This window comes from Hippoglossus hippoglossus, chromosome 24 (genome assembly GCF_009819705.1).
Source record: "Hippoglossus hippoglossus isolate fHipHip1 chromosome 24, fHipHip1.pri, whole genome shotgun sequence".
In the NCBI taxonomy this organism is placed as follows: Eukaryota; Metazoa; Chordata; class Actinopteri; order Pleuronectiformes; family Pleuronectidae; genus Hippoglossus; species Hippoglossus hippoglossus.
Genome location: NC_047174.1, coordinates 12,691,851 through 12,718,870, shown reverse-complemented (window position 1 = coordinate 12,718,870; position 27,020 = coordinate 12,691,851). Strand labels below are relative to the sequence as shown.

General features: G+C 42.9%; 1 protein-coding gene across 5 annotated transcripts; it reads left to right on the top strand.

Annotated features, from left to right (window-relative positions):
• Positions 1 to 292: 292 nt before the first annotated feature.
• Positions 293 to 26,105, top strand: ppp2r5cb (protein phosphatase 2, regulatory subunit B', gamma b). Of its 5 annotated transcripts, none has more exons than XM_034579906.1 (16): positions 293 to 442; positions 939 to 998; positions 3,315 to 3,477; positions 16,772 to 16,971; positions 20,142 to 20,252; positions 20,384 to 20,476; positions 20,580 to 20,710; positions 20,804 to 20,863; positions 21,017 to 21,125; positions 21,208 to 21,261; positions 21,742 to 21,912; positions 22,056 to 22,183; positions 22,303 to 22,404; positions 22,622 to 22,694; positions 23,038 to 23,154; positions 23,853 to 26,105. In XM_034579906.1, the coding sequence occupies exons 1-16, from the start codon at positions 416 to 418 to the stop codon at positions 23,985 to 23,987; spliced, it is 1,734 nt and encodes a 577-aa protein (XP_034435797.1). In that variant the 5' UTR covers positions 293 to 415; the 3' UTR covers positions 23,988 to 26,105. The 5 variants fall into 5 exon arrangements, with proteins under 5 accessions (XP_034435797.1, XP_034435798.1, XP_034435796.1 ...); XM_034579907.1 differs by having other exon boundaries at positions 303 to 442; positions 3,312 to 3,477; positions 23,781 to 23,913; XM_034579905.1 differs by having other exon boundaries at positions 304 to 442; positions 3,312 to 3,477.
• The last annotated feature ends 915 nt before the right edge of the window (positions 26,106 to 27,020 follow it).

Below are 27,020 nucleotides of genomic sequence, written 5' to 3'. Positions count from 1 at the left end.
GTGGTGGTGCCCTGCAGGGGGTGGGGCTGCTTGCATTCTATACAGAAGTAGAGATGATGCTATATATAAAGGCTGCACCCACCTAAAAACCCTCAGTTGGCATGATCCCCCCCCCAACCCGTGTCATCTCCAGAGCTTTCCCTTTTCTTTTTTTTTCACAAAGGTATCGCCCAGTCCCTAAAACACAGCTTGAGCGCCTGCTGTCACGTGTTGTAGTAGCAGCTGCCGCCAGCAGGGGTCCCCCGCAGCGCAGCGTGTAAAATCGGTGACGCCGGGGTGGGTCAGCTGACGGGTCGCAAGCCAATCACGGAGCGAGGGCGGGCTGAGCCGCCCTGCGGTTTGGTGCCCGGAGAGTTGTCAAGGTTTCTGGTTGTGGAGGATCCGAGAGAGGAGCGAGGGCGGAGACGCTTCTACGATGCCGAACAAAACGAAGAAGGACAAGGTGAGCGTCCCCGGAGCCTGTGGCGCTGCAGGAGAAAGTCCGCGTGCGGTTTATTTCACCGTATTTATCCATAGGTCGGTGTCAGTAGGAGACATTTTAGCTGCAGCATCACATTAGCCGAGGAGCAGCTAGCCGCAATCTCACCAACATGTTAGCACTTGGTGCGTTAGCTCAATTAAAAAACCGTTATGTTCACTTTGAATGAATGTGACAGCCTGTGTGAGTTGGTGCCTCTTTGGGTTGTCTCTCGTGTTGTCCGCCTGGGGTTCGGAGCTGAATTCCGGGGTAACGTGAGCTAGCTTACAGGAGAATTGCTCATTGAAGAGTGAGAGACTGGGTGGGCAGGCGCTATATTTAGCCGGGGATTTGTGCACAGCGGCGGCGGCACACTTGCAGACTGCTGGCTGATGTTGTCAATCTGCTTATGCCAAGATGACCTCAGCACTTACACTTTTCCTTTTCTCTCTTTCTTTCTCTCTCTCTCTCTTTCTTTCAGGAGACCCCTAAATCTACCAAAGTGGGCAAGAGTGGAGGGCAGGAGAATTCCGAGCATGAGGTAGGCTGATGCAGGACACCTCAGGAGGCACTAATCATGGAACAGTGGGTCAAGTTCAAATGCCACCGATGCTGCACCATAGACACCACAGTGTGTGTAGTGCATCGTGGCTGTTTGAGAAAGGAGTGCATTGTCAGAATCAACACGCCCAATCCCTGCATTATCAGTCACCACTGCAGTGCTCTGATGTGATTCTGTTCAAACATGGGGATGTTCAGATTGGATAAAATCATGCCCTCCAAACCTTAATGTATCATACCCATGATTTAAAGTCTTGGTGATATGGTAGAAATATCGTATACAGTTATAGTTCATAGCTAATATGAGTTCTATATCATTGTTATTATAGAAATGACCTTGCAATATCCCACAGTAGTCCACACTTATTATCCATCCATCCATTATCTACCACTTATCCTGCAAGGGCTGCAGGTGGGGAGCTGGAGCCAATTTCAGCTAGCGTAGGGGCGAGACCCTGGACTGGTTGCAAGTTTATCGCAGGGCCAACATAAAGAGACAAACAACCGTTCACTTAATCATTTACAGCTATGGTCAATTCAGAGCCTCCAATTAACCGAATCAACCTCTGGACTGTAAGAGGAAGCTGGAGTACCTGGAGAAAACCCATAAAGACAAGGGAGGAACATGCAAACTCCTTGCAAAAAGGCCCCTTGGCCAAAAGAAACCTTGTTGTGTGGTGACAGTGCTAAAATTGAGTAATTTTCATTGAAACAGTACTCCTGTTCTTTAGAGTGTAGTCTGTGCCCTTATGCCAGTGTTTAGCTCCTGTGCAGTGTAGTTTTCCACCATTAACAAACCCCAAGTGGAGCCTCATTTCTGCTGTCCAGCTCCTGGTAGCCAGTGATGAACTGTTCCACCTGTCATCTAGTGGAGCCGGTACTTGCATAGAGGATAAACAATCTGTGGAATGGGCAATGTTGCCCCCGTACGAATATGAGTCAGATTCCGACCGTGGTGAGATGCCCATGATGTCTTGTAGCTTTAATTCCATGTAGTGAGGAAGGATTATCACATGTACAAGGTTGGTGTCCTCTTAATCAGAATTTCAGATGTAATATCCTGTTTGTTATCAGGCCTCTGGTGGACTGTACAGGATTCATTGACAGGACTCGGTTGTACCCGCACCATGGTTTTCCTTCTCCTGCTGTTTGTTGTTAACCTGGTGCTAAATGATTTGTGGATGACTTGAGTTTAGGGGAGCCAGCCAATCAAATTCACGAGTGGCTCACGGCTATTTGAATTGCCAGAAGAAAAATGACAGGCTTCAAAACACTTTATTTCCCTAAACATTTATCTTAGTTAAACGCTTTGCCTCAAAGCAATAAAAGTTATAAAGAATTTAGATATGTCTTGTGGCCTTGTTGACCCTTGCTTTGTTTTCTCTCCGAAGATGTGTTATCAGCTCTCTGCCGAGTTCATGCAGGGCAATAATCCTGCATGTTTTATGCCGAGCAGCCATGTCGCAGATCCACTAATGCAGCAGCCTTGTGTCAAATTGAAATCAGTGGGCTCTGAGCTGTTGACACCACCTCCCACCATTCCTATTGTCTCATATTCAGTGTTGTATGAAACTGAGGGGAGACAGGAGGGCTTCATCTGCTGTTTTAGGAAGCCACAACTGTGATGAAGTACAGTCTGAGCATTGAATTAGAAAATAATTGACAGATGTCTCTACTTTTTCTTAATGAACTTATGAGTACAGAGTTAATTCCTGTCTTTGTATTACATTAGTATGTAATCTAGTCCATAACAGCTTAGCTCAGCGTGATTTCCCACTTTGCCTCGACAGCTTGCTCGCAGCCCAGCCTAAGCTGCTGTCTTGCAGCGCTGCAGACTGTGGCCAACTTTATCTGGGTCTTAAATGAATTTGATGAAACTGCTGTGACTTAGACAGACACAGCTCCACAGCTGCATCTGGCGGAATAAGCTCTGTATCGAAGTGTGTGTTTTTCAGTGGATTTTTTTGAGAAACGCAGTTGGATGGCTAAATGGAATGATGATAATCATGAACCATTTACCCAATGTAAGTCTGTACATTGGGTAAATGGAAGTTTATGACCCTAGTTACATAATGCAAGGTACTGTCTTATTGAATAAATGGTGACGCATTGTATATAATTAAAATGCCGATAAAGCATACGGCAGCCAAACTGCTTAGCCGGTGGCTACGTGCACACAGTTTCATCAGATCCATAAAGAGATACTCTTTCACACTGTGTGCGCCACAGTTCAGCATGCGCCTGCTCTTACCTCACTGTCACTAATGTGTCTCTTTTTTTTTTCCGGTTTCAGCAGAGCTCGAACAGGAAGGCTAGCAATAGCGTTCCTCCCACCACTCAGCTGCTAAAGGGGAAACAGCCAGGTTCCCAGACGCCTGTCAAAAAGGACAAAAGGCAGAGCTCCTCTCGCTTCAGCCTGAGCAACAACAGAGAGCTGCAGAAACTGCCAGCTTTCAAAGGTATTTACCTGTACAATTCCTCGGTCCTGTCACCTAATCACCTAATAAACTAATTACCCAGTGCCCTAGGATTTGGAGCTGTCGTCTGCACGTATTGTGCCGCTGTTTCTAGGCTGGAGCAGTTTGCATTTGGTTGAGGAGTTTTAGACAAAATGCCTTTTGGGTTTAGAAGCCTTTAGGAGGACTTTCTTTAGTTAGGTTCATAAAATAGATGAGTTGGGCATGTGAATGGGTAAGAAAATGCTGTATTCTCAACAAAGTGCAATGTTCACATACAACAACACACTCAGCTGAAATGAATACTGAAACGTCTATGAACATCCCCGACTGCATCACCCTCATTTTAATACTAAGCTGAGCATGACATTACGCAATCCATGGAAACAAACAGAGGACGTACATGGGATGGACTTTGCGCTGGATTTAGCCCAAGTGTCTATATTTAGTTGTAATCCATGAGATAAAGCTTTAATTCCATGGTCCTTGTGTTTCAGGATGTTACCAGTGACCAGACAAGCAGTGTCTGTCCTTCCCTCCTCTTCCCTTTGTGGAAAAATTGGGTGGATCTTTGCAAATGCATATTGTTAATGTATTATTTACTTTACTGTGAGCTCAGTTTCAGCAGAGCACCAGATTGAAAAGCAAGGACTGGACACTGCTGTTCTGCCTCTGGCTATATTGTCTATGCATGTGTCTGTGTATCCATGCATGAATACACACAACGAGGCTGGCCACTGCCCTCTCCCAGCTAACTTGGCAGTGAACTGAAAAAAAGTCATTACATTATGGTCTGTATTTATATAGCCATTCACCCAGTCACACACACATTCATACAGTGCGTCTATGGGCGGCACTTTTTTTTTCTATGAGGGGCAATTAAGGGTTCAGTAACTTGCCCGAGGACACTTTGGCATGCAGATAGGTATCGAACCGCCGACCTTCTTCTACCCCCACTCAGCCACAGCCGCCCTCAATGGAGTGTTAAATGCATGTACAAATACAAAAACAGTTTTTGTAGATGATAGTGGCTATAAGACTGAGTCAACTGCTTTGTGGAATTAAATATATTTATCAGTGCAATATAAAGTTATTTTAGATCTATGTCTAGTAGAAAAGATGAAAACTCAGAGGAAATGAAGAAAAAACAACCAGCCGCAGTTTTCTAATCGAACAAAGGATAAAAGTCTTTCAGTTTCAACTCCCCTCATGACTTTACATTTCAGTAAGCGAAGCCTAGTTAATAAGCTTGGACACTGTCAGTGATGCTTGGGAATTTCATCTCAAAGACAAATCGTTTGAAAAACACAAGTCACACAAATTCCCCCATCTCACAAAGAGATAAGATGCTTGTCTGCGTTAGCCTACTGTTTCCCATTGATTAGTCAGACCGTGGCGACCTGCCACAGTCTAATTTGTCCCACTAATTTATTTTATTTTCTACTTCTCATAATAACATAAAAGATCTCTAACAAAGTGTTCAGCACTGTCGCTTTATTGCAGAACCTTGCACAACATATTTATCTGCTCAGTCTCTCTCTCTCGCAATTTAATTAAATGAATGTGAACAATATCACAGAAAAATAAGCCATTAACAAGAAAAAAAGGGAAAATAAAAATAGTGTTTGAGTGGGTGTGTCTGTGTGCGTGTGCTCTGTCCTTCTTGCCCTCAAACCGAGAAAAGAAATCCCTGCTCTTACTTTTCACCATTGCCGTTACTTGTTTGCTGTATTTTCTGCAACCAAGCAACCAACTGCAAATAGAAAATCTGCTTTCTGTTTACACCGGCAGACACATGACCATTGTACGTGAGTGGTCATGTGAAATGCATTTTCATGTGTGTTAGCATGGATAGAGATGACTTGTGATATGGAGCTAAAACGCTTGTCTGGACAGAGAAGGATCTCATTTTAAAAGCGTTTTTTAATGATCGCATATACGTGCGGATGTAGCCTTGGGCTGTGACATGCAGCAACATATCTTGCTGCTGCTATAGCACCGACACTATTTCCTTCAAGCAGATTTTGCATTTTAGTCTCTTCAGTGTAAGACCTAACATTTAAAATTTATATGAAAATCTTAGTTCTAACATGCTGCTGTATCTCCTGGAGGCAGCCAGGTCTGTGTGTGTCGGCCAGTCTCTTTGTTCAGGCTGTGATCCCCGAGTCTGTACAGTTTCTGATCAGTGACGGTGGTCGGATAATCTGCTACCGTGCCCTTTCTGTTGAGAGCCAAATGGCACTGTGGGCTGCTGTGGAACTAACCAGAAAGTCAATAATTCGATCTGCAGCTCCCCCAGTCAGCATGTGGAACTGCGTGTCTAAACCCAAACTGCCTGATGTGTGAATGGATGAGCGACAGAGAAATGCTATATATAGAGGCACTATATATAGAAGCGCTGTGCGAATGTGTGTGTGAATAGGTGAATATGACTCATAGGGTAAAGTGCTCTACGTGGTTGAAACTAGAAGGGGATATATAACTGCAGGTTTTGTGGTACACGTTGAATAGTTAATGTAATAATATCCGTCTCTTCTGAAGCCTGAAGCCTCAGGATCAGCTGACTGAGGGGACTCTCTCTCACTCTCTCACAAACACATCTATCTATCTTGTAATACCAGAAATCTCCGTCTCCCATATGTGGAATGAAAATATCGAGAATCGTTCATCTCATCGGCTTCACACTTTGATGTGTCTTGTTGAAGCAGTGTTGAATTCTGTGTGATGTGGCTTCACAACCTAATAAGGCGCAATAATGAGGCGGAACTGAGTAAACAGGAAACCAGCGCCCTGTAGCAGCAGGGGCCGGGGCTCATCAATGCGACTGACGTTGTCGATCATGACAACAGCGCGTTCACGACAATAGCAGCAGCAACAACTGATTCTCCAGCGCGGGGGTTTCTGCATTCTAAGTCGAGCTTCACTAGACTTTGAATAAACAGGTGAACACTTTTACAGTTTCAAAAAGAAAGCTGAAACCAGCATTACCACAGGCCAAGCAAACAGCCCAGTCCAAACAGGCAAGTTTAGAACAGGTGCTGCACAAGTTGACTACGGATCCTGCTGCATCAGTGGCCCGTTGCACCCTTTTTAACTTCTCGGCTGGCACGCAGAAGTCTGCAAAATGCAGTTTTCCATTTTCACACACACGCCCTCCTTTTTTCTTTATTTAGTTTTCTTTGCAGCTCTTTAAGTGTGCTCACTCTACTTCCAGTGAGCCTCTTGCGACTTTTTTGGAGACAATGGAGCAAAATGTAGGAACTGTAGCAGCTGTGGTGTTATCGTGAACCATTTAGTTTTTACTTTTGGTTTATAAATAATGGACACAAGAAGAACTGAACTCTAGCATAAACTATACCTTTGCCTCGGTCCTGGTTAGCCATTACCCCCGGGCTGCGTCAGGCATAACTTAATTTCTGATAAAGGCTGCTCACTTCCCACACCCCAGTGAGAACTTTGATAACATTCTGCAAAACATTATCCCACAGTGGCCCGGTAGATGTTATCACTCAGTCCTGTCCAAACAGGCTCCGCGCGTGGCCTGTTTTCATTCCAGGCATGTTCACCTCCTCCTGATGGAAACACATGTCCGCGAGCCTGTCCCGCAGAGCCACATGGTTGAGGTGAGGATGAAAAACCCTGACCAGAAGGCAGGCCTTTCCCATGAGCCCACCAAATGTACTTGTTGTGACTCCAGAGTACATTTAAACTCTCGCAGCTTTCGGGTTTGGCCGCACAACCGTTTAATTGCTTTCTGTCGAACGCTTCATATGGCGAGAGCCTGTTTCAGACTCTGGGTTTTACAAGGCTTAAGAAAAGTACACAAATCAGGAATTTTGTGTACTGGTTAAATGTTTGCTGGAGATATTCTCACCGTAGAAAGTAAAGAGAAGATAAGTCTTCTACAGGTGCCTGTTAATTTCCTTCTGGTCTCAGTCTAGTATATTACTTGCCAAAAAACACAGGACGACAGTTGTTCTCTGTATGTGTTCTCTTTGACAGCAGGACCTGTTCTGCACGAACCCTTGGCCTCAATGGGTTTGTCGCCATCTGGTGGTTAGAGAATGAGAACAATTATTTTGCCCCTCTGGAACGAAATATTTGAATAATTTCTAACTACATTATAATTTAGCCCTTTTATTATCACTTTACTAAAATGCAGAGTGAGAGGTGAAATCTAGCTTGTAAAGTCACTCTTTTATTTGTGGGTATTGATTTAATGCTGATTTGAAAAAGGATTTATTAAGTGTTTTAATATTAGAGTGCAGAAACAATCCCCATGCATAATTTACTACAGCGGTTACGGCACTTCTTACAGTGTCTTTAATATTGTTTGTGTGTGTATTACAGTGTTTGCTTAAAATGTGTGACTATTACAGGAAGACAAACGCATTGCACAGCGTTGATTAATGATGTATCATCTTTATGTTTTCAACAGCCAGGTTAAAACTCTAGAAGGGTAGAAAAGTTTGAGGAGAAACTGAATCTTTTGCAGGTATTTTTTAATGTGGTCGACAGAAACATAAAGCAGGTTGTAGTAGAGGAAGAGACTCGCATCTCATGAGAATGACATCCCTGGCCAGACAAAAACCAAACTGAAAAGCATTGGAGGGTAATTATCTACACTGTGGCTGCCCGACATTCAGATTTGTCTTGCCACCAGTTCATAATCATACTTTTTTTTTTACACAGCATGAAAGATCTTAGTGTTTTGTGCTGTTGCTCCATCGTAGAGCGGTGTGCAGAACTCTGTAATCCGCTGTAGCTCTCTGTCACACACACACAAACACATAAACCTGTCTGTGGAAATCAGACTGAGCATAGGCAGCAGCAGGAGAAATCACCTTTGTGCCTATGGACAATTAAAACATTGACTTGAAGAGGAAGGTTTGTGTCCCAGAATAATACTGCGGATAGGAATCTAGGAATCTGTTGTTAAATTTGTATGTGAAAGTGGTACAGTTATGCCATAATAATAAACATGATGTCTCTCATTTGATTTGATCATCCACTGTTAGATAAATGCTAATTAATTCAGGATAACGTTAGAGCTGTGTTTCTGTCATTGGAAGCTGCTTAATGGGAAAATTAGGTTCAGCTCCTTTTTAAAAGCATGTGTGTCCTCATGCTGCATGGATCGGTCTTTTTCTCCAAATAGATTCAAGCCTTAAGCGTTTATTACTGGGGGCCATGACATTGCAAATCAGCAGACCTCATTGAAATGAACCGCACCACTGTGTATTTTACGCCGGCCTACTCCTATCTATGATGAATGTAGAGAAAGCTCGACTATGAGCAAACATCCCGTACAGACTCATGATGCCTCACAGGTTAATTCTCTTCCTGCTGCCAGAAATATCAAAGACACTGTAAAATGCACAAGCCCGATGAATGCATGTGGCAAGGGAGCATTTGGATCGTATTTGTAACAAGCGTCTGTATTTAGCGTTATCTTGTCTTGGTCAGAACAACAGGTCTTTAGATGGGATGTTGCCTCATGACTCTGGAATAGAAAGGCAAGAAAGAGCCCTTTATATGCTCAGATTAGTCTCTGCTGCTGAAATGCCCCATTATTGTATATAAGAGGACCAGACAGACTCGGTGTTTGAGTTCATTTGCGCTGCTAAATTGTGTTTGGGGACTAGATCATTATGTTCGGGATGTACTCATTCGTATTCGTACAGTGTAGCCTAGTTTAAGATGTTTTTTAGCTGGCTGACAAACATAAATGACTGGTTTATAGGGTCCTGCCACTGCAGCGAAAGCAAACAAAAGCAAGCCTGAGACTAAGGAGAGATTAATGTAAATGTGACATCCCGACTCGTACCACCCCAACACGTCCTGCACCTCCTAAAGCAGAAGTAGCAGCAAATAATGCATTTCTTTGTGTTTATATAAAGTGACTGTAGACAACTAGAATACAGTAATTGAGCTGCACAATTGTGGATAAAAAGAGGCATGGTTTTCTTGAGGGAGGTAGGTACACATACTGAAACGTAAAACTAAATATATGAATACATCTTGTTCTCATCACTATCAGTGTGATTTCCCTCTGCACAATTAGTTTTTTTCTAAATTTCTCCTCCCACTACTTGCCGATGTCTCCCACTCCCACTTCTTTATTTTACTCACTGCCAGTTTCTACGACGTGGTGGAAAATCGCGTTGTCATTGGTTGAGAGGAAAGTTAGGGACGCTTGTTTTGATGCAGCTGATGTCCCCAATGTGAAAATAGCATTAAATGTGCAGCCCTAAGTCAAAATAAATGTTTGACCTAAAAACACATGGCTTTGTTTGGAAAACTGTACATGTCGTCCAACTGTGCGATACAAAAGTGTTTTTATTTAACTTGTCCAAAGCCCTATTGACGGCTACATCTGCCGGACAAAGGAAACATTATATGCAACACATAATGAATTCAGCAGCATAAAACTGATATGAATTGGACTTTGTACATCCAGCACTATATAACTGAACTTCATCAGTCCTTTCATATTACACAGGCATTTTTTGTGTGTGTTACCTTTATATAATGTTGACAAACACTAACACTCACTGAATTGCTCAAATTCATTTCGTAAATTATGTTTAGACATATCTTTTCTTGAAATGTCAAATAATGCCCTTTTCTTGCACAGCTTTAGCAGCGCTGTGTTTTGTCTCCAGCGCTGCTGGGAAAGACAGTGTGCTGCTTACCGCACATGCACATCCTGTGTTGCTCACATTGGGACTTCCTGCCTTCCTGTTTCTCTGTCACATACACCTGGGCCCGGGCTGTACTCCTGGAGAGCCATCTGTCATGCAAAAACAGACACACATTCACACAAAGGCAGCTCACACATACAGGCGGTCACACAAGTACAAAGGGCTTTTATCTGACACGCTGCATTGGGCACATAACCTCGGCGTATAGTTTTCCTGTTTGAGGTGTTTTATATTAAATAAAAACAGCTATAAACTTGCAATACTTGTGGTTACATATGAACTTTTTTTGTGTGTTGAAGTTTGTTGCATTGGATTCTAGACTTGTTATCTGTAAGATCATTTGTGGTATTAGAGTTTGTTGTTATAGGCTGCCAATGAGATATCACCTTAACCCTCTTCTGAACTGATTCTTATAAGCTGCTCACGTATTGGGTGGGAATGGATAGTTCCTGGTCCTATTCTTAATATTCTCTATTTATATACATTTCATAACAGGCTGTGGTGAAATCGGATCTGTAGTTTGTGTTTTAAAACTCCTGACAGAGGTAGCTGCTCTTGCTCCAATCACAGTCACTGTCCCTCCCCTTCTCCCCCTCAGCCCACCAGCCAATCCCTTCCCTCATGTTTATTTATTCTGACAGCCAGCCCATGTGACTGCGTCCGGCCAACCGGGCGGCTGCAGTGGGGGATGACATCACTAACTAGCTGGTTCCCTCCAGCAGCAGGGGAGCTTCATTTTCTGCTCCGAGTGTTGGTGCTAAAATGGAGGCTGGCTCCTCGCCTTAGCCTGGGCTGCCTTCTTCCCCCCTGCCTCCTGCCTCAGCTCACTGATGCTGGCATGTGCTAGAGCTGCCAGCGGGATGGTTCTGGATGCACCGAGCTCCAATGGGCCTTTCCAGCCTGTGGCCCTCATGCATTTCAGAGGTGAGAATAGGAAATCAGCCTCCTCTGCTGCTCTGTGCTCCTGCTTTTTTTTTCTCAAGGGATGATGGGCAAGAATGTCGTTTTCATTTAGTAACTGCAGCTGCTAATTTGGATGTCATAGAGGAACATGTCTGTGCCAGGGGACTTTTGTAAAAGTTACTGCAAGAGTCACATTTATCTGGTGTTGGTGGCACGAGTGTTTTTGGAAGAGGAAGCAGGGGATTGTGTTTGTGTGTCAGCGAGGAAGAGTGAGGAAGGGTTTCTGCCAAGACATTGCATTACTTGGCTTCAGACGGGGAGGGAGGGTGGGAGAGTGCTAGTTTGGAGTCTCCCCATCCCCCATCATGACTGCAGATGTCATAGGAAGTGAGGTCAAAGCTTGTTGTCAGTTTGTGTGGGACTGTAACGGTGCAAGTTTGCTGTTGCTGAATTTCCAGTAGTTTTTTAGTTGCTGACTTATCAGATGAAGCTTGAACCTGGGAGCTGCAGCAAGTGTGCTGGGCTGAGCAGGGAAAACAGAAACTGACTCTGAATGAATGCTGGGAGTGATGCTGAATGTTACACTGTCAGAAATGAAAAGCTAATATTTGTGTTTTATTTTATTTACATCAAACTTTCTCTAGAAACCAATCTGGCAGTGTTCATTTAACATATAGGCTGTTATAGCACATGCATACCACTGCCATGAGATGTGAGTCTCATGTTGTGACTTGCATGGGTTTCCAACGGTTTCATAATGTTAAAAAGCAAAGGGATACATAAATTAAAATAATAGCTACCTGTCTCGATTTGTTTTGGTTGGACTGATTCTACATTCACCCAGAGTTTGCACTAAGTTTTTTTTTTTTGTCACTGGTGCTAGAGTTACATTAGTTGATAATATATGCAGCAGTAGATGTTGTGGGATTGGAGATTTGTTCTTCAGAGCAATTTGTTTCCGTGACTGGTTTCCTGTGTGCAAGCTTGAGCCTTTAGATGAGTAAAGGTTATTTGCCCATCCATGCAGAGAGGTCTGTGTGAAGTCTGCAGTTGCACAGCATGACTTTTAATATTTCAGGCCTGTTCAGAAACCCTAGTGCTGTTGTGTAACAGGAGCTGCCAGACCTCTCGGCACTCGGGGGGGCTGATGAGATGAGGTGTTCACGGTTCAACCCATATTTCAGCATCAAAGTAACAGGTACACACCACTTCCATATACAGGTGTGCTTGACCTAGAAGTTTCCCTACTGAGGGTTTAGGGGCATTTCTGATAAAACCAGTGAAATATTCTGTGTTCATTTTGTGTGTCTACATGTTGTGTGTTTTAATTTGAATACATTTGGAGAGCTTTTGACATTAAAGGTTTTCCTGCTTCCTGTTTGTGCTAGAGTTGAGCAGGCTGAGTCGATAGTACACGTCTGGACACAAAGTTGTGTGCTTTTTCCTTAGAAAAGTTACATGGCTTAGAAATAGCTGCTTCATGTTTTAAACATTTTTGGGAAGTTGAGACTACAAGTATATACTTACATAAATGGAATGCAGAAATATGTAACACATCCCCATTACTGTCCTCTGTGGATGTGACTGTCGAATCTCAGGGGTGAACTAAATTCCCACTTGTTTGACCTATTTATGCTTCTCAATTAGATCCTGTTTGTGGCCAGTAGTTTGGTTAGAGAGAATGAAATATGACGTCAGTGCAGAGCTACTTTGACTCCTTGTTCAGAGGTACTGTACTGCAGAAGCAAACCTCAAGTATCCACCACCTCTGGAAACCGAAGCTTTAAATGCTGAAGTGCGCTGTTTCAGTGCATTTATAAAGAAACGGTTATTAAATAGGTAAAACTCTTGACATTTCCAGGTAGCACACAGGCAGCTGGATGTGGAATTGTGTGTTGAATACCGGCAGTGCTGCTGTGACTCACAAACGTGGAGGTGTAGGGAAGTCCGTCTGATGATGCCGTTCATCCAGGATCAGGCGCTCGTCTGTGTGGGTGTTTGCACAACCTACACTTCTGCAGCTCTTAGAACTGATTCATTTCATCAGTGAACAGTAATTACATTTTTACTGGTCTCATATCTGATTTTAGTAACATTGCGCCAACATGCCATAGAGGAAACATTCAAAACGGTACTGCAAAAAAGTACTGGAAATTAATATTTACAAATATTTGTGATTATTGTTGTGGTCATTGTTTCTTTATTGCAAACGATAAGGTTTGTAACCTGAAATGATGTGTTATACAGACATGTTAAATGTTTTGTGTGCTAAAGGCAGATTATACAAAGGATGAATACAAAATGTTGGGTGAACTGAAGTTTCCAGGAAAAACGAGGTCATTCTGTGTATAGAGGAGTGTGCATGCACATGCAAGTCATATGAGTCAGTTTATGTAGAGATTTATGTATGCATCTATTATGCATCCGTTTTCTGTTCATAGGAAAGCACCTAAAGAAAATTGGAAACTGCCTTTTAGGGTTATAGAGTTAATATAGGGGGGTTTTGTTTACTGTTATGTTGTTTGTGGTTAACTTGTGTGAATAACATGGCGTCAGTTGCAGTTACATAATTTAACATAATCAATTATTTTGGCCTAACCGTCTTGTAGAGTCGGAAAAACAATGTCTCTGCCCGGAGTGCTAAATGTTTTCTTCAATCTGACATTCGGGTTCACTGACTGAATTTGACTCTGTTTGTTTTTTTTATATGATGTTATGCTACAATCATTTGACTTGTGGCATTCACAGGCTGATCTATGCTTATTTATTTATATTTCAAAGTACATATTCTTTTCATAGAGTCAACCCACTCTTTAAAACAACATCGACTAGACAATTTCCCGTGTCCCAGTATCATTCTACATCCTGTTGTTGGAACCAGACGGACCCATAACCTCTCGCCTTCATTCAGACAGGCTGATCTGTGCTAATGCAGGTTTCTGTAAGAATTCAAAATCCTCATAATGATTATTTTTTTCATTTTAATAAGGCCAGTAGCCCTATTACACTTTCTTGTAATTTTGTGGTCCAACTTTAGGTTCAGTTTTTCTGTGTCCTTTGGGACAGTTCTAGCCTAATGGTACAACAACAACACAGTCTTAGTAATTAATGGGGCACACTGCATCACCTTGGGCAGTGAGAAACTACCACTTTAAAATATTTTCAGACATTTTATAGACAAAACGATTGATTGATTATCCCAGAATTTGTTCTAAAAATACTTAATAGTCATGATTGATTGTGACAGTGATTGATAATGATAATACTTTCTAGGCACAGCCCCAGCACATCTGCCTTTTGTATTGTTTATAGATTGTGAAGTTATAGAAAGTACTGACAAATTGTATTGGAGTTCCTTCTCTTTACTCCCTGTTGGTATCTTCCATGTTTAACAAGGTCAGTCGTGCCGACTCGTCTCGTGGTCGCAGCTCTTAGGCTCAGCAAATCGGCAGCATATGATTCCAGTGTAGCAGCAGCAGTCTGCTTTCATCGCTGTATAGCAGCAGTCAGCCCCTCGTCCAAAGTCCTGTCTCTGTCTGTGGTCACCATGGCAACCTACAGTACACATGACGATTGTTCATGAGGAGTTTGATCATCTGAGGCAAATTGATTAGCTCCTGGGTTGCTTGTGTACATTTACATTTTGAGCAAATTGGGCTTCACACACAGTTTGTTCAGTAATATTCAAACAGTCAGACAAGGTTGAACACGTTGCTCCGCTCGTCTGGTGCCTCCTCAGATTTGTCATAAGGTAGTTGTATGATACACAGATTACAAACAGCTTCACCTTTGATCGTTACTTTGCATTATTCGGTGTAAAACCCAAAATACTTCCACACGCTGCTTCTCAGATGCTCTGGTTTCATGATTGTCCGCCATTTTCATAGCAAAACAACGTAACATTACTGACTTAGTTTACTGATAGGTCGAGAGGGCATGCAGTAGGTCACCCTTTCACAGGACACCAACTACTTCAGATGGTCTGATGCGCTTCTAGACTTTATATTTTTTAACAGGTCATTACCCTGCCCTTTCTCAACAATACCCAAAAACTGGCAAGAACCAGAAGGAGAGTGCACGTTGTAGTTTGTGTTAAATCCTTGCAGTGGTTACCGGTTAGGGTTTAGCATTGTTTTAAAATTCTTGCTTGGACAGCAGTATATAGCTGTACAGCTTGTGTGTCTGAAACGTTCTTGGTGTTGGAGTAGGGAAAGCCCTCTGGGTCCTCTGAGACTTGTATCAGTTTCAAAGTGCAGGAAAACCTCCTTGTGCTTCTGTATTTAGCTTCTGTGCGCCGAGCTGTCTGCTCTGCATCAGTGTGCGAGGGTTGATGAACATCTTTATGCATTTTAACATACACTCCAAACTTACCTTTTTAGCCATTTATATTATTTGTGTCTCATTTTCTTGATAAATAATTTATGCAATTGATCATATATTTGTGTTGAGTGAGGGATTTGTGCTGTTCATTGATTTATTAGCTGTTGTGCGGTGATGATGCAATCGGCTGGAGACCGGAGTCTGTAGACTGGAGGTTGGCTCATTGACGGTTGTGTGTGCTGTAGTGACAAAAACATGTAATGATTTTTAAATTGCAGGTTAGTGATTGAACACAGACAGGTGTGGCCCCGTATTGCTCCAGGCGTTACTTAGAGCCTAATGCATCATTGATGTGGTGGTGACACTGTCGTTTTAAAGGCTAAATTATTGATTGATAAAGTCTTTGAATGAAGTCTCACTACATGAGCGCCACAGTAGCAAAATACGAACTCAACACGAATAACTCTTAAAGCCTTGTTATCAGTGAGTGCTTGAAAAGAGGAAAACATAGAAAAAGCTTTGTACAGTGATTGTTGATCATGAAAAAAGGCTGCAAAGCATAGAAACCACCATGAGTGCAACATTTTTCTGCAACGTCTATAAAAGATGGTTCAGGAGCAACGGCCTCATTTAAGTGTTTTCCTTTTATATAGAACTCCTGCAAACTTTTTGGGATGCTTCTCTATGATGCTGGACTCAATTGAAACATTGCTCATTCACTTTCAATGAGGTGATGGCATACTTTGTGGAGCTGCAATGTGGTTCCATGTGGAGCCACCAGCCAATCAAATCACGTGAATGGGAATGAGGGGGCAGCTGGCTAACCTGGTGTGTCTTCATCTGGTTTTTATTTCCTGTGTACTTCTCTTTAGCATTGCATTGATAGCTAGCATGGCACATTAGCACAAAAGCTGGCTATGCTGTGGGTCGTTATGACAAACACAAGTGTTAATGCAGTGTGATCCGTTCTGTTCTGTCTAATTTATTATACATCATTTAGTCAAGCTTTAGTTAAATGTTTCATAACTTGTTAGAATTACTTCTTATCAACAGTCGCCTCATCGCTCTGAGAAGGACACACACATTTATACACTTGAATCCATGGTTATCACAGTGGGATAAAACATGATGGTTGATCCGTGTTTCACATGGTCAGTTTGGCCGACACTTCTCGTCAATTGGCAAACCATTGCTCCAATAGAGCGAGGGATAATTTCTTTGACAGTGTAATTAACTTGAATTTTAAATTTCATTTCACTTCTGTTCAATTTTCAGTAAAATAAACTTTCTGTACTTGTGTGTTGAAATGTGAAATCTGAACACACACTGACATCTTTTAATTTCCGTCTTCCTCCTTTTCTCTCTCGTAGACGTTCCCCCTGCAGAGCAGGAGAAGCTCTTCATCCAGAAGTTGCGGCAGTGCTGCGTCCTCTTCGATTTTGTCTCAGACCCACTGAGCGACTTGAAATGGAAGGAGGTGAAACGGGCAGCGCTGAGCGAGATGGTGGAGTACATCACCCACAACAGGAACGTAATCACCGAACCCATCTACCCAGAGGTGGTTCATGTGGTCAGTATCCAAACAGAGTGAATTAGGGACTTGGATTTGTGATTGGCATTCACATTGAACAAAGTTGACAATCAAGGACAGTTTTTGAACTATTAAATGTTTCACAACAGAAAAATCTGTTGTGCCGTCTGTATACTCTACATGAGTCAATGAATTGTGTTGAGAAAATTAAGCCAATTTCCTTCACAATGTGAGCTCAGACTTCTCTGTGTGATGGTCCGGAATGGACTGTGTGTTAGTTATGTTTCGGTTGCTGTTGCAGGTTTGTGTGGATTCAGATTAGTGAGTAGAAGCAACAATACGTTTTGTATCTACTACTGTTTTAAAAGAGATGGTTACTACTTTCACCAATGTTAAAATCCTATCCAATCCTTAAATACGATAGGTCGTGCATCTTGACAAAGGAACAAACATAACATAACCTTTACACAGGCTTCTAGAGTCTTTTATGCGGATACAGCTGTGAGTTGCATTCTTTCCTGTTCTGCCTCATTAATGTCTTGTGGTCAAGACTGGTGCACCAGATTGTTACAGTGCACCAGATTTTCATAACCCATGTCGCGACTTTACAATCAGATTACAAACAGATTTAATCATGACACGTCTCGTAGCATAGATTACCGTTTTATAGGTTTTATCTTAACACTGCATCTCAAGCAGTATTAAACATAAAATACTTTTAGCATTTATTTTATCACCACTGTTCCCCCAACAACTGAGTGCCTCTCTTAATTTAGATTGGCATCCATAAAATATTATCTATATCATAGCAGCCTTGACCTCCCCAGGGATGTCATTCTGTGGCTTATGTCAGATAATTAACATTATAAGGCCACAGCGTTTAGCTCCATAAAACAAACCATGTCTGTCTGGCTCATGTAGTTACAGCAGGTCGGTTAATTGCTCAGTTATATGTTGATGAGAGTTACCATGTGTATCTGTGGTGACAGGGAGTTTCTCTTCTTGTCGATGAAGTTCTAAGACCGTGACTAAAGCTCTGCTGTATTTTAGCGAATACATGTAACCTTAAAGAGTCATCTCACTCTATAAGCTGTACTTATTGCTTTAATAATGCACCAATGTCCTTAATAATCTGGAAATGGTTAAGAAGCTGCTTCATTCTATTTCCTGTGGGCTTTATTTTTGGGCTACGGGTTTTGGACGCACAAAGGTTCCCACTGCCAATAGTGCTTCCTGGTTTCAGACCCTGTAAGTCTTTATTAGCTCCTTGCTCACTAAGTCATAGGAAACTCACATGAGCATCACTGACCTCTGTTAGAATCCAAACATCCACGTCACATAAACCTGATTCAATACTTTAAATAATTGGTAAACTATTAAGTGACTCATTCAGTGGTCAGTGGGTGGTATTTATTTAAATACCCCTCATTCATGCCCATTTGAGGTCAGTAATCCGAGGTCTGTAGATGTGAGCTGTTGTCAGTATGGCTGTCACTGAGCTGCCGCTGTATATTTTTTAGAGACCGGTCCCCTCTGAGGTTGTGGCCTGGCTGCGTTCAAGGTGCCAGGTTTGCTTTCCCAAGCCAAATAATTAAAAGGGCTTTGATGTTAATCAAAGACCAGCCTCAATGCCACACGGTAAACTGCAGATGATCAAGGTGCAAATTTCGCCCCATCGTTGTCGCCGTGGCTTCATTTGATCAGGGCAGCAGAAAATGCAACAGAGTGGCCAAATCAGCATGAAAATATACTCTTATTCCCGGCAGCCCCTTTCCACTGCCCCCTTAAAGACGAGGGCGCTTTGAAGCCAACTGACCGCTTTCATCATCAAAGTATGGAGATTGACACGACAAACACTTTTATAGCCATTAAGAGTGTGTTCTTATGTTAAGGCCGCATGCATTATTTTCTCCCACGAACCCTCGCTCTGTCAGAGCACGTTTGATGCCTCTGCGTCGGGGCTCTAGAACAATATTTTGGCCGACCTTTGGTTGACACAGCACTGGTTGCTCCATTAGTTCTATTCCCTGGGGGGATGTAAGAAATGGGTTCTGCTTAGAATATAAACACAATGGTGAGTGACTGTCCTGACCTCTTGATGACTGCTCTCTGGAGGGAGCGTCCAAGCGTGCTGTCTGGAAAGTGATAATGGACTCGGAGGGAAAATGGACAGATGCTTCCTAGTTTTGGGAATTGTAAAGGAAAGAAGCTCTTATCACTACCCAGCACCAGGGAGAAGATTAATTTATCTTCCTCTTAAAATACATACAATATGTGGAGTATGACAAAACTGTCAATAAACCAGTTTACATATAGAACATTGTACCAGTGTGTCTTTAAACTTTGTGTTTTTACTGTGGTCTGTGCAGTATAATAACCTGGATATCTCACACTCTTAGTCCTTTGTCCATGGAAATGTTTCTTGACAGAGCCGCATAGAGTTTTGTTGTCTGTTGCACCACAGCCCATCGATTATTTGTCTTATTTGCTTGTCAAATACTGAGTGATGGATTTCAGAACTCCTCATTCAGTTTCATTGTTTCTGCTGTCAGGTGTGTTTTAGAAGCAAACACTCGACTCGACCACACCAAACTGAGCAGCGGGGGGTCATGTTTACAAGGGTTTAATAATAGCAGCTGTTACCTTTCACTATGGCTCAATAGAAGGCTAAACACAGTATGAAATGTGATAATAGGTCAGTGCACAGGGGGGGCTGCCTAATAAAGTACACTAATGATGCTTTCGTCACTTGTTTATGTGTAACTGTTGAAAAACGAAGATCATGGCCATTGCTTCCTATGTTTACCTTCACTGTCTGTCCCTCCACCAGCATTCATAGAGAGCAGCAGTTGTCTGGTTTAACTTTAAGATGCTTTTCTTTCTTCTTCATTTGTTATAAATGGTAATTTACGAGGCATCAACAGCAACGTAATTGTATTTTCAAATGATCAAATATATATTTTTTAAATGTATTTCTAATTTCTATCATATACTTGATTTGATATCAGGCTAATGTTGGATTAAAAGACACGTCATGGTCTGCATGTTAACTAATTGTAATGGGCTTATTTCTTTTGCACTATAAGCCTTTGGATATAGTTTAATATAGTTAGATACTGTTTTGAAAATGGGTCCTTAGTTGAAACATGGTATCATGAGTCCTTCGTCTTAATTGTGAATTAACTAATCTCTCTTTGTCTGTTGCCCAGTTTTCTGTGAACATGTTTCGAACGCTGCCACCGTCATCCAACCCCACGGGTGCTGAGTTCGACCCAGAGGAGGATGAGCCCACGTTAGAGGCCGCATGGCCACATCTACAGGTACACACGCAAACATGGACACACAGACGTGTACTCCAGGAGAACGTTTTACTCATTCACTGTTGACTGGCAAGAATTAAATCCATTCAGCTTTCTTTCAAATCTGTGAACGTCTCGCTTATCCTCCACAGCTCGTCTATGAATTCATCCTACGTTTCTTAGAGTCACCTGACTTTCAACCAAACATAGCCAAAAAGTATATTGACCAGAAGTTTGTAATGCAGGTAAGTGCATAATGATTTGCGTTATTTTCACTTTAAACATTTGTGTCTTTGGTTCTAAGTAGTATTTTCTATTGGTGTATAAGCAGCTTTTTCTTGTGCTTAGCTCTTAGAACTGTTTGACAGTGAAGACCCCAGGGAAAGAGATTTTTTAAAGACCACTCTACATCGCATCTATGGCAAGTTCCTGGGCCTGCGAGCGTACATTAGGAAACAGATAAATAACATATTTTATAGGTGAGTGCTGAGTTAGTTGACTTGGACATACTATTGTTGCGTGGGTTGTTGTGGAACTTGGTGAACTCATTGTTTCTGGTTGCTGTTTTTCAGTTTCATTTATGAGACTGAACATCATAATGGAATAGCAGAATTACTGGAAATATTAGGCAGGTAAGAAGCAGTTCTTTGTATACTTCTGTGCTTCATTTCCAGTAACTGTCATAATGATGCACATGCAGTAGGTACCCTAATGTTCCCCAAGTCAATTGGAGTGGAGCTCTACTGCAGCACTTATTTCCTTCATGACCATCTCTCTCCTTACAGCATAATCAATGGATTTGCATTACCATTGAAGGAAGAGCACAAGATATTCCTCCTGAAAGTTCTGCTGCCTTTACACAAAGTCAAGTCACTTAGTGTATATCACCCACAGGTAAATATCTTGTCAATGTCTTTATAATACTGGCGTTTTGTTAGAAGTGGAACACTCACTGCATGTTGTCTTTCTCCCTCAGCTGGCCTACTGTGTAGTACAGTTCCTAGAAAAGGACAGCACCCTCACAGAACCGGTGAGACTTTGATTTATTAACATTGTTAAGTTGTTAATATAGTTGATTGAATTACCCCTCAGTATCCGTGCTGTTCAAGAAACAACTTGGAACAGTACGGACCCGAGGAGTCCGTCGGCCAAGCCGTGTTTTCATTCAATAATTCCATTTGTGTTTCAAGTTGTAATTTGACTTACCAGGTACTCATGAACCCTATTATTTAGCTAGTCACGAAAAATACATCAAGCAGTAGTTTCATTATGTCTTCAAAAGCAGAACAACTAACTAACTTTGAAACCATTAAAGTCAGATCAAGTACCTTATTATTATTTATATACATGTACAAACACACACACATACATATAGCAGTCTGTGGTTTTCTAAATGTGTTGCTTATTGTATCTGTCGTGTCTTATTTACTTAACAGTAGTCAGCTGTCCAAACATTTGCCGTTAATAAGCCTGTAACTGGGTGCATGTCTGTCTGTGTGTGTGCGTGCAGACAGTGATGGCTTTGTTGAAGTACTGGCCAAAGACCCACAGTCCAAAAGAGGTCATGTTCCTCAACGAGCTGGAGGAGATCCTGGACGTCATCGAGCCGTCCGAGTTTGTTAAAGTCATGGAGCCCCTGTTCAGACAGCTGGCCAAGTGTGTGTCCAGCCCCCACTTTCAGGTCTGACATCTATTCCAGAACATGAATGTGTGTTTTCAGTGTATTTGTTGCAACATACATGCTGAAGTCGTTTGGGCACATTTTCTATCAAAATAAAATGTCTACATGAATCTGTAACCTGATGTGATCTGATGTGTCATTAGGTAGCGGAGCGAGCTCTGTACTACTGGAACAATGAGTACATTATGAGCCTGATCAGTGACAATGCCGCCAAGATCCTGCCAATCATGTTCCCGGCCCTATACCGCAACTCCAAGACCCACTGGAACAAGTGAGTCCCTCCACTGGCTTTGCCCTGTGTGGGTCTGTGTGTGTCTGTCTGATGATGGGTTGTGATGATAGTTAAGTACATGAATCCAGAGACGAGTGGTTGTCTTTGTGCGTCTGTAGGACCATCCACGGGCTGATCTACAACGCTCTGAAACTCTTCATGGAGATGAACCAGAAGCTGTTCGATGACTGCACCCAGCAGTTCAGGGCAGAGAAAAGCAAGTAAGTCACAAGGGAGATGTCATGTATGGATTTCCAGAGCAGCCTCAGCTCTCTGTGTCTTATTACACTGTTACACACGATTAAAAGCATCATATAAACATCATTAGAAATGGACCAAAACTGAACCAAAACCTCCTGAAAGGCAGATTTTTGTGTATGATGGGTGAATTTTTCTGAAGTTTCCTTTTAATGATGTTTGTTTTGTTTGGCGTCTTAGAGAGAAAGCTAAATGGAAGGAGAGAGAAGAAGCGTGGCTGAAGATTGAGAATCTCGCAAAGTCGAACCCACAGGTGAGTAAAGAGATTTTAAACCCAGCAGATCTGCTGCAGACATCTTACTGACTGATTTATGTCAAGAATTGCCTCATTAACTGTAATCTTGCACGCCACATTTATGTTTCTGTGATTACAATGAGCAACTGCTTCAGATTTTGAGTCTGCATGTAAATCAACATAACCAAAATATGCTGAGTTCTATGGACACCTCTCGGGTGCATGTTAGCATGAGAAGAAAGCCCTTTGATTGACCACATACTTGAAATCAAAGGCTGCAATGACTGAACACACAAAAGATGTTACATGAGTGGTTGAGGTGCTCTCTGACATTTCCTTTCCTTCTCTTCTCCCCGTTCAGTTTATGACGTACGTGGACTCGGTGGGCTCAGGCAGTCCAATGGACATGGAGACAGACGGGCCACTGCTGGACGATGTCAATATGCTAAAGAAAGCCGTCGTGGAGGAAGCGACACAGGTGAGGAATGGTGTGTCAGTGTGTAGTGACTATGAATAAGTGAATATGCATACGTGTCTTTTGCTGAAGTAGGTTTGAGTTAACTTGGGGGGGGCAGCCAGCCAGCCAGCCAGCCCAGCTACATGAACGTCCATCGAAATGTATTTGATAATGTTTTTAAACGATTATCTAGTCGACGATCTCCTCTTGCTCACAGATATTCAGATGTGGTTTGACCACCGCTCACACATTTGAGGCTATTTCAGGCTATGTTACATAGCCGGAGGAAAAACAGTCTCCTCCATCCCATGAATAATTTCATTTGTCAAGATTACTAAGATACGTGGGTCACGTGATTCACACCAGGCGTCTTCCTGCTGCTTTAGATTGTTTGAGATAAATAATATTTGCCATTTGTAATCATGCTCTGTTTTTTCTTTTCCTTTTTCAATCTTTGTGTTGCAGTGTGAGGTTTGTTTATGTAAGGATCTTTACTTTGGCCTTGCAGCATCAGTGCGACATGTGGATCAGTCGTGTTTTCTTTTTTTTGTGTTGAAAGTGTGAGAACAGTGTGCGTGCGAAGGCAGATGTGTTTTTTGTTTGTCTTGAGAGAGATTAATGTGGCACATTTCTGTTTCTCATGGCAGGCAGGAGTTAGATGTGTGTGAAGCAGGGCTGGAGAGAAAGCTTCTAAAACCACTCTGTCTCCATGTGTCCAGATCCAAAAAGACCAGAGGAGAGAGCGCCCATTGATGCGAAGGAAATCAGAGCTCCCCAGGGACATCTGCACGCTCACAGCCTTGGAGCTGCACCGGAGAGCCGAGGAAATGTTGACGACGCATGACGGCCACTAAGAGACCACCCCGGGATCCACCATAAACCAGCAGCAGTATCCACAGAGGAACCCCAGGCCCAAGGCGGGCCCGCACAATGACAAGACATCTGGTATCTCAGTCCAGCCCAGCACAACACAGAAGTGAAACAGTCCCTGCTCCCCCCCCCCCCCGACACAGAAATTGTGTAAAGCCGCACATCGAGGGCCTGATTCAGCTTTCGGACAAGCGGCGCCCCGGCCCTTACTGATCCCTGCCCCACCCACCCCACCTGGTTGTCGTCCAGCAGAGACGTCCGCGGTGCTGGACGCTCCCGCACGACACGCACCGTGAACTTCACCCCCAAGACACTGTGTCGTTCTCTCCTCTCCTTCTGTCGTTCTCTCTTTTATCCTGTCCTCTCAACCTGTTGTGTTTTCGGGGGTGCTGTGCTGCCCCCTTCTGGTCATTTTTCTCAGGTGTTCTGTTCTCTGTATGCGTGCGTGTGAGCTGTCTTCTCTTCTTGCCTCTTCTTTATAGATGTCAGGTGCTTGTACAAATTAAAACGTACTTCATTGGTTTATTTAAAAGAAAAAAACAGCATCATCTGATGAAAAAATGCCGGTTGTTTCTATAAACTAAATATTAGCTATTCCTCTCATAACATAACGCTCTTTATATATTTTCTTTCCAACATAGTATATTAGGAGCTCGTCTCACGTTAAAACACACTTCCCATCTGTACAGCTCTTCAGTTTGGCATTTTCAATTTTCTTTCTCGGTTCTTTTTTTCCGTTTGCTGTGAGGATTCATTGATTGGTCTGTTAATCAGGAGCGGCGATGGAGCGTGTGTGAATTAAAAGTGCTGCAGCTCATTTCAGTTCATCGAGCCGTGCGTGTGCGTGACAGAGGTCCAGGTTTTTTTTCATCCACCACGTGTATGTTCCTGCGCAGAAGCGTCATTCGGTGCCAACTTCTCTCAATAATTCAGCTCCTGTATTTAAAAAGGTAGGCAATAAGTCAACATGGGCTGTGGCGTGTGTCTGGGAGTTATTACATGTTCGATCAGTCGTCGGGATGAGTCCGGCTCAGGCCCCCGCTTTGCTGCAACAGTTACATGAGAGGGGGGAGATTGTGGGATTTATTTTGGGCTCCTCGTTCACGTTCAGCTATTGTAGGAGCGCGTGTACCACGGCCATTAGCATTCAGTACAAGTCACTGTCATTCATGTGAGGCTTAGGAGAGGTCAGAGATTCACACGGAGTCGCTGTGTGTCGAGAGATGGCCAACAGGGGCAGACAATGTGCTGATAGCCATGTCTTTTTGTACTCTTCTCAAGCAAGACCCTTTTATTTATAAAACACTTGTTAGAGATTAGACCGCGTCATGGGTGAGGTGTGTTTGGTTTGAAGAGGTCAAACATGAGCCTTTCTTTTCACAGTGCCTTTTATAGTCTAAGGGGATTTTTGCTCAACTGAGAATCGAGTAGTAGCATTGACGAAAAAATGCCAGATCATTCAAAAATAATACGACATTAAAAAACAAGGACGCATGTTTAAATCCGCACTCTGCACACCTCGGGGCCCTTGGACTCCAGCACATGCCTTGTTGAAGCTGCAAAGTCCATTTTGTGGTTTAGCGCTCGAGCGGAGAAGCAGAGTGGTCGCCCCAAACCACTTCAGCAATGAAGCACTTCCTGATAAAACTTGAAAAAGAAAATAGAAACACAACTGAAAAAAAACAAACGAACAAAACTCCTAAAGAACTGAATTCTGTGATGCTGTCTGTGCTGGTGTGTGTGAGGGGTCGCCTCCCCTGGGTGCCTGTGGATAAGAGCTAGCCTCCACGGGAGAGCCAATCACCTCCCATCGTAACGCTGTCCCATTCCACTTCTGATTTGTACCATTGTTCCACCCCCCTCGCCCTTCCTCTCCCCTCCCTGTTTAAAGCCGAGTGCTACCCTGTAAGGCATCTGGTTGTTCTGCTCCTGGATGCTTGCAACTTCTTGTTTTTGTTGTGGGCTTGATTCCTCCTTTCGCCCGCAGAACCTCTTCGTCAGTGTTTCAACTGAATGTGCAAATTGTAAATATTACTGCAGTCACGTTGTTCAGTTCTCTCCATGTTTGTCTTGAAGAACAACATTCACCAAAGGGCTTTTTTTTTTTAAGAAAATGAAAAAAAACTCATCCCCTTGTTCCCTGGGTATTACAGTGGATCTGCTGAAAGGAAAGTGATTCCATCCCTGCAGAAATCTGCGTCCTCTGATTGATGGTGTTAAGGCCAGTTTATACTTCAGCCTTGGATCAACTCCACGAGTACGCTGTGGCTTCATAGCCTACGACATAGTGCAGATGGACACAACTTGTGATTGGTCCACTCTGGTTCGTGTCTCGTCCACGTCTCTCAGTGGCCAGACTCAACTCCCCCTTCTTCTGCCTCAGACGTCTTCTCTCGTCTCTGTCGAACAACATTTATTTCCTCCAACTCCAAAAAATGGCGACTGAAACTGAGCAAATCATGTTGGAGCGCGCACCATAGACTGTATATAAAGATGGTGGACACATGAAGCAAAAAATATCCAGGATACAGGTGACGCCATCTTGTGCTTTAAAGCCATTTGGAGCCAGTGTCTGCGCAGTAGTGACTGTTGTATGGAGCCACGGTACCTAGGTCCCACCATTACGTTTGACTAATTTTGAGTCACAACTGTCAATCAAGTCGTTATCGCCATTTTTATAGTAACAAATAAATAATTAAAAACAAACTTACCAGAAACATGAGCACTTCAATCAATGTGAAAAGGACTACCTATAATGACAGAAACCATCTTTATCACGTACTTTGACTTTTTTGTTTGTTTGACCCGTGTCCAATCCACTAACGAGGAGTAAGGACAATTTATGACATATACTGGAGCCAACCACCGGGGGGCGATCACGCTGATTTGGCTTCACTTTTGGGGAGCTGTCATGTCATCCATCTTTTATACAGCCTGTAGTACACACACATAGGAACCTCATGTTCAGTGTCAACCACTGATGAAGACTTGGCGTCGATCCTCCATTGGTGACTGTT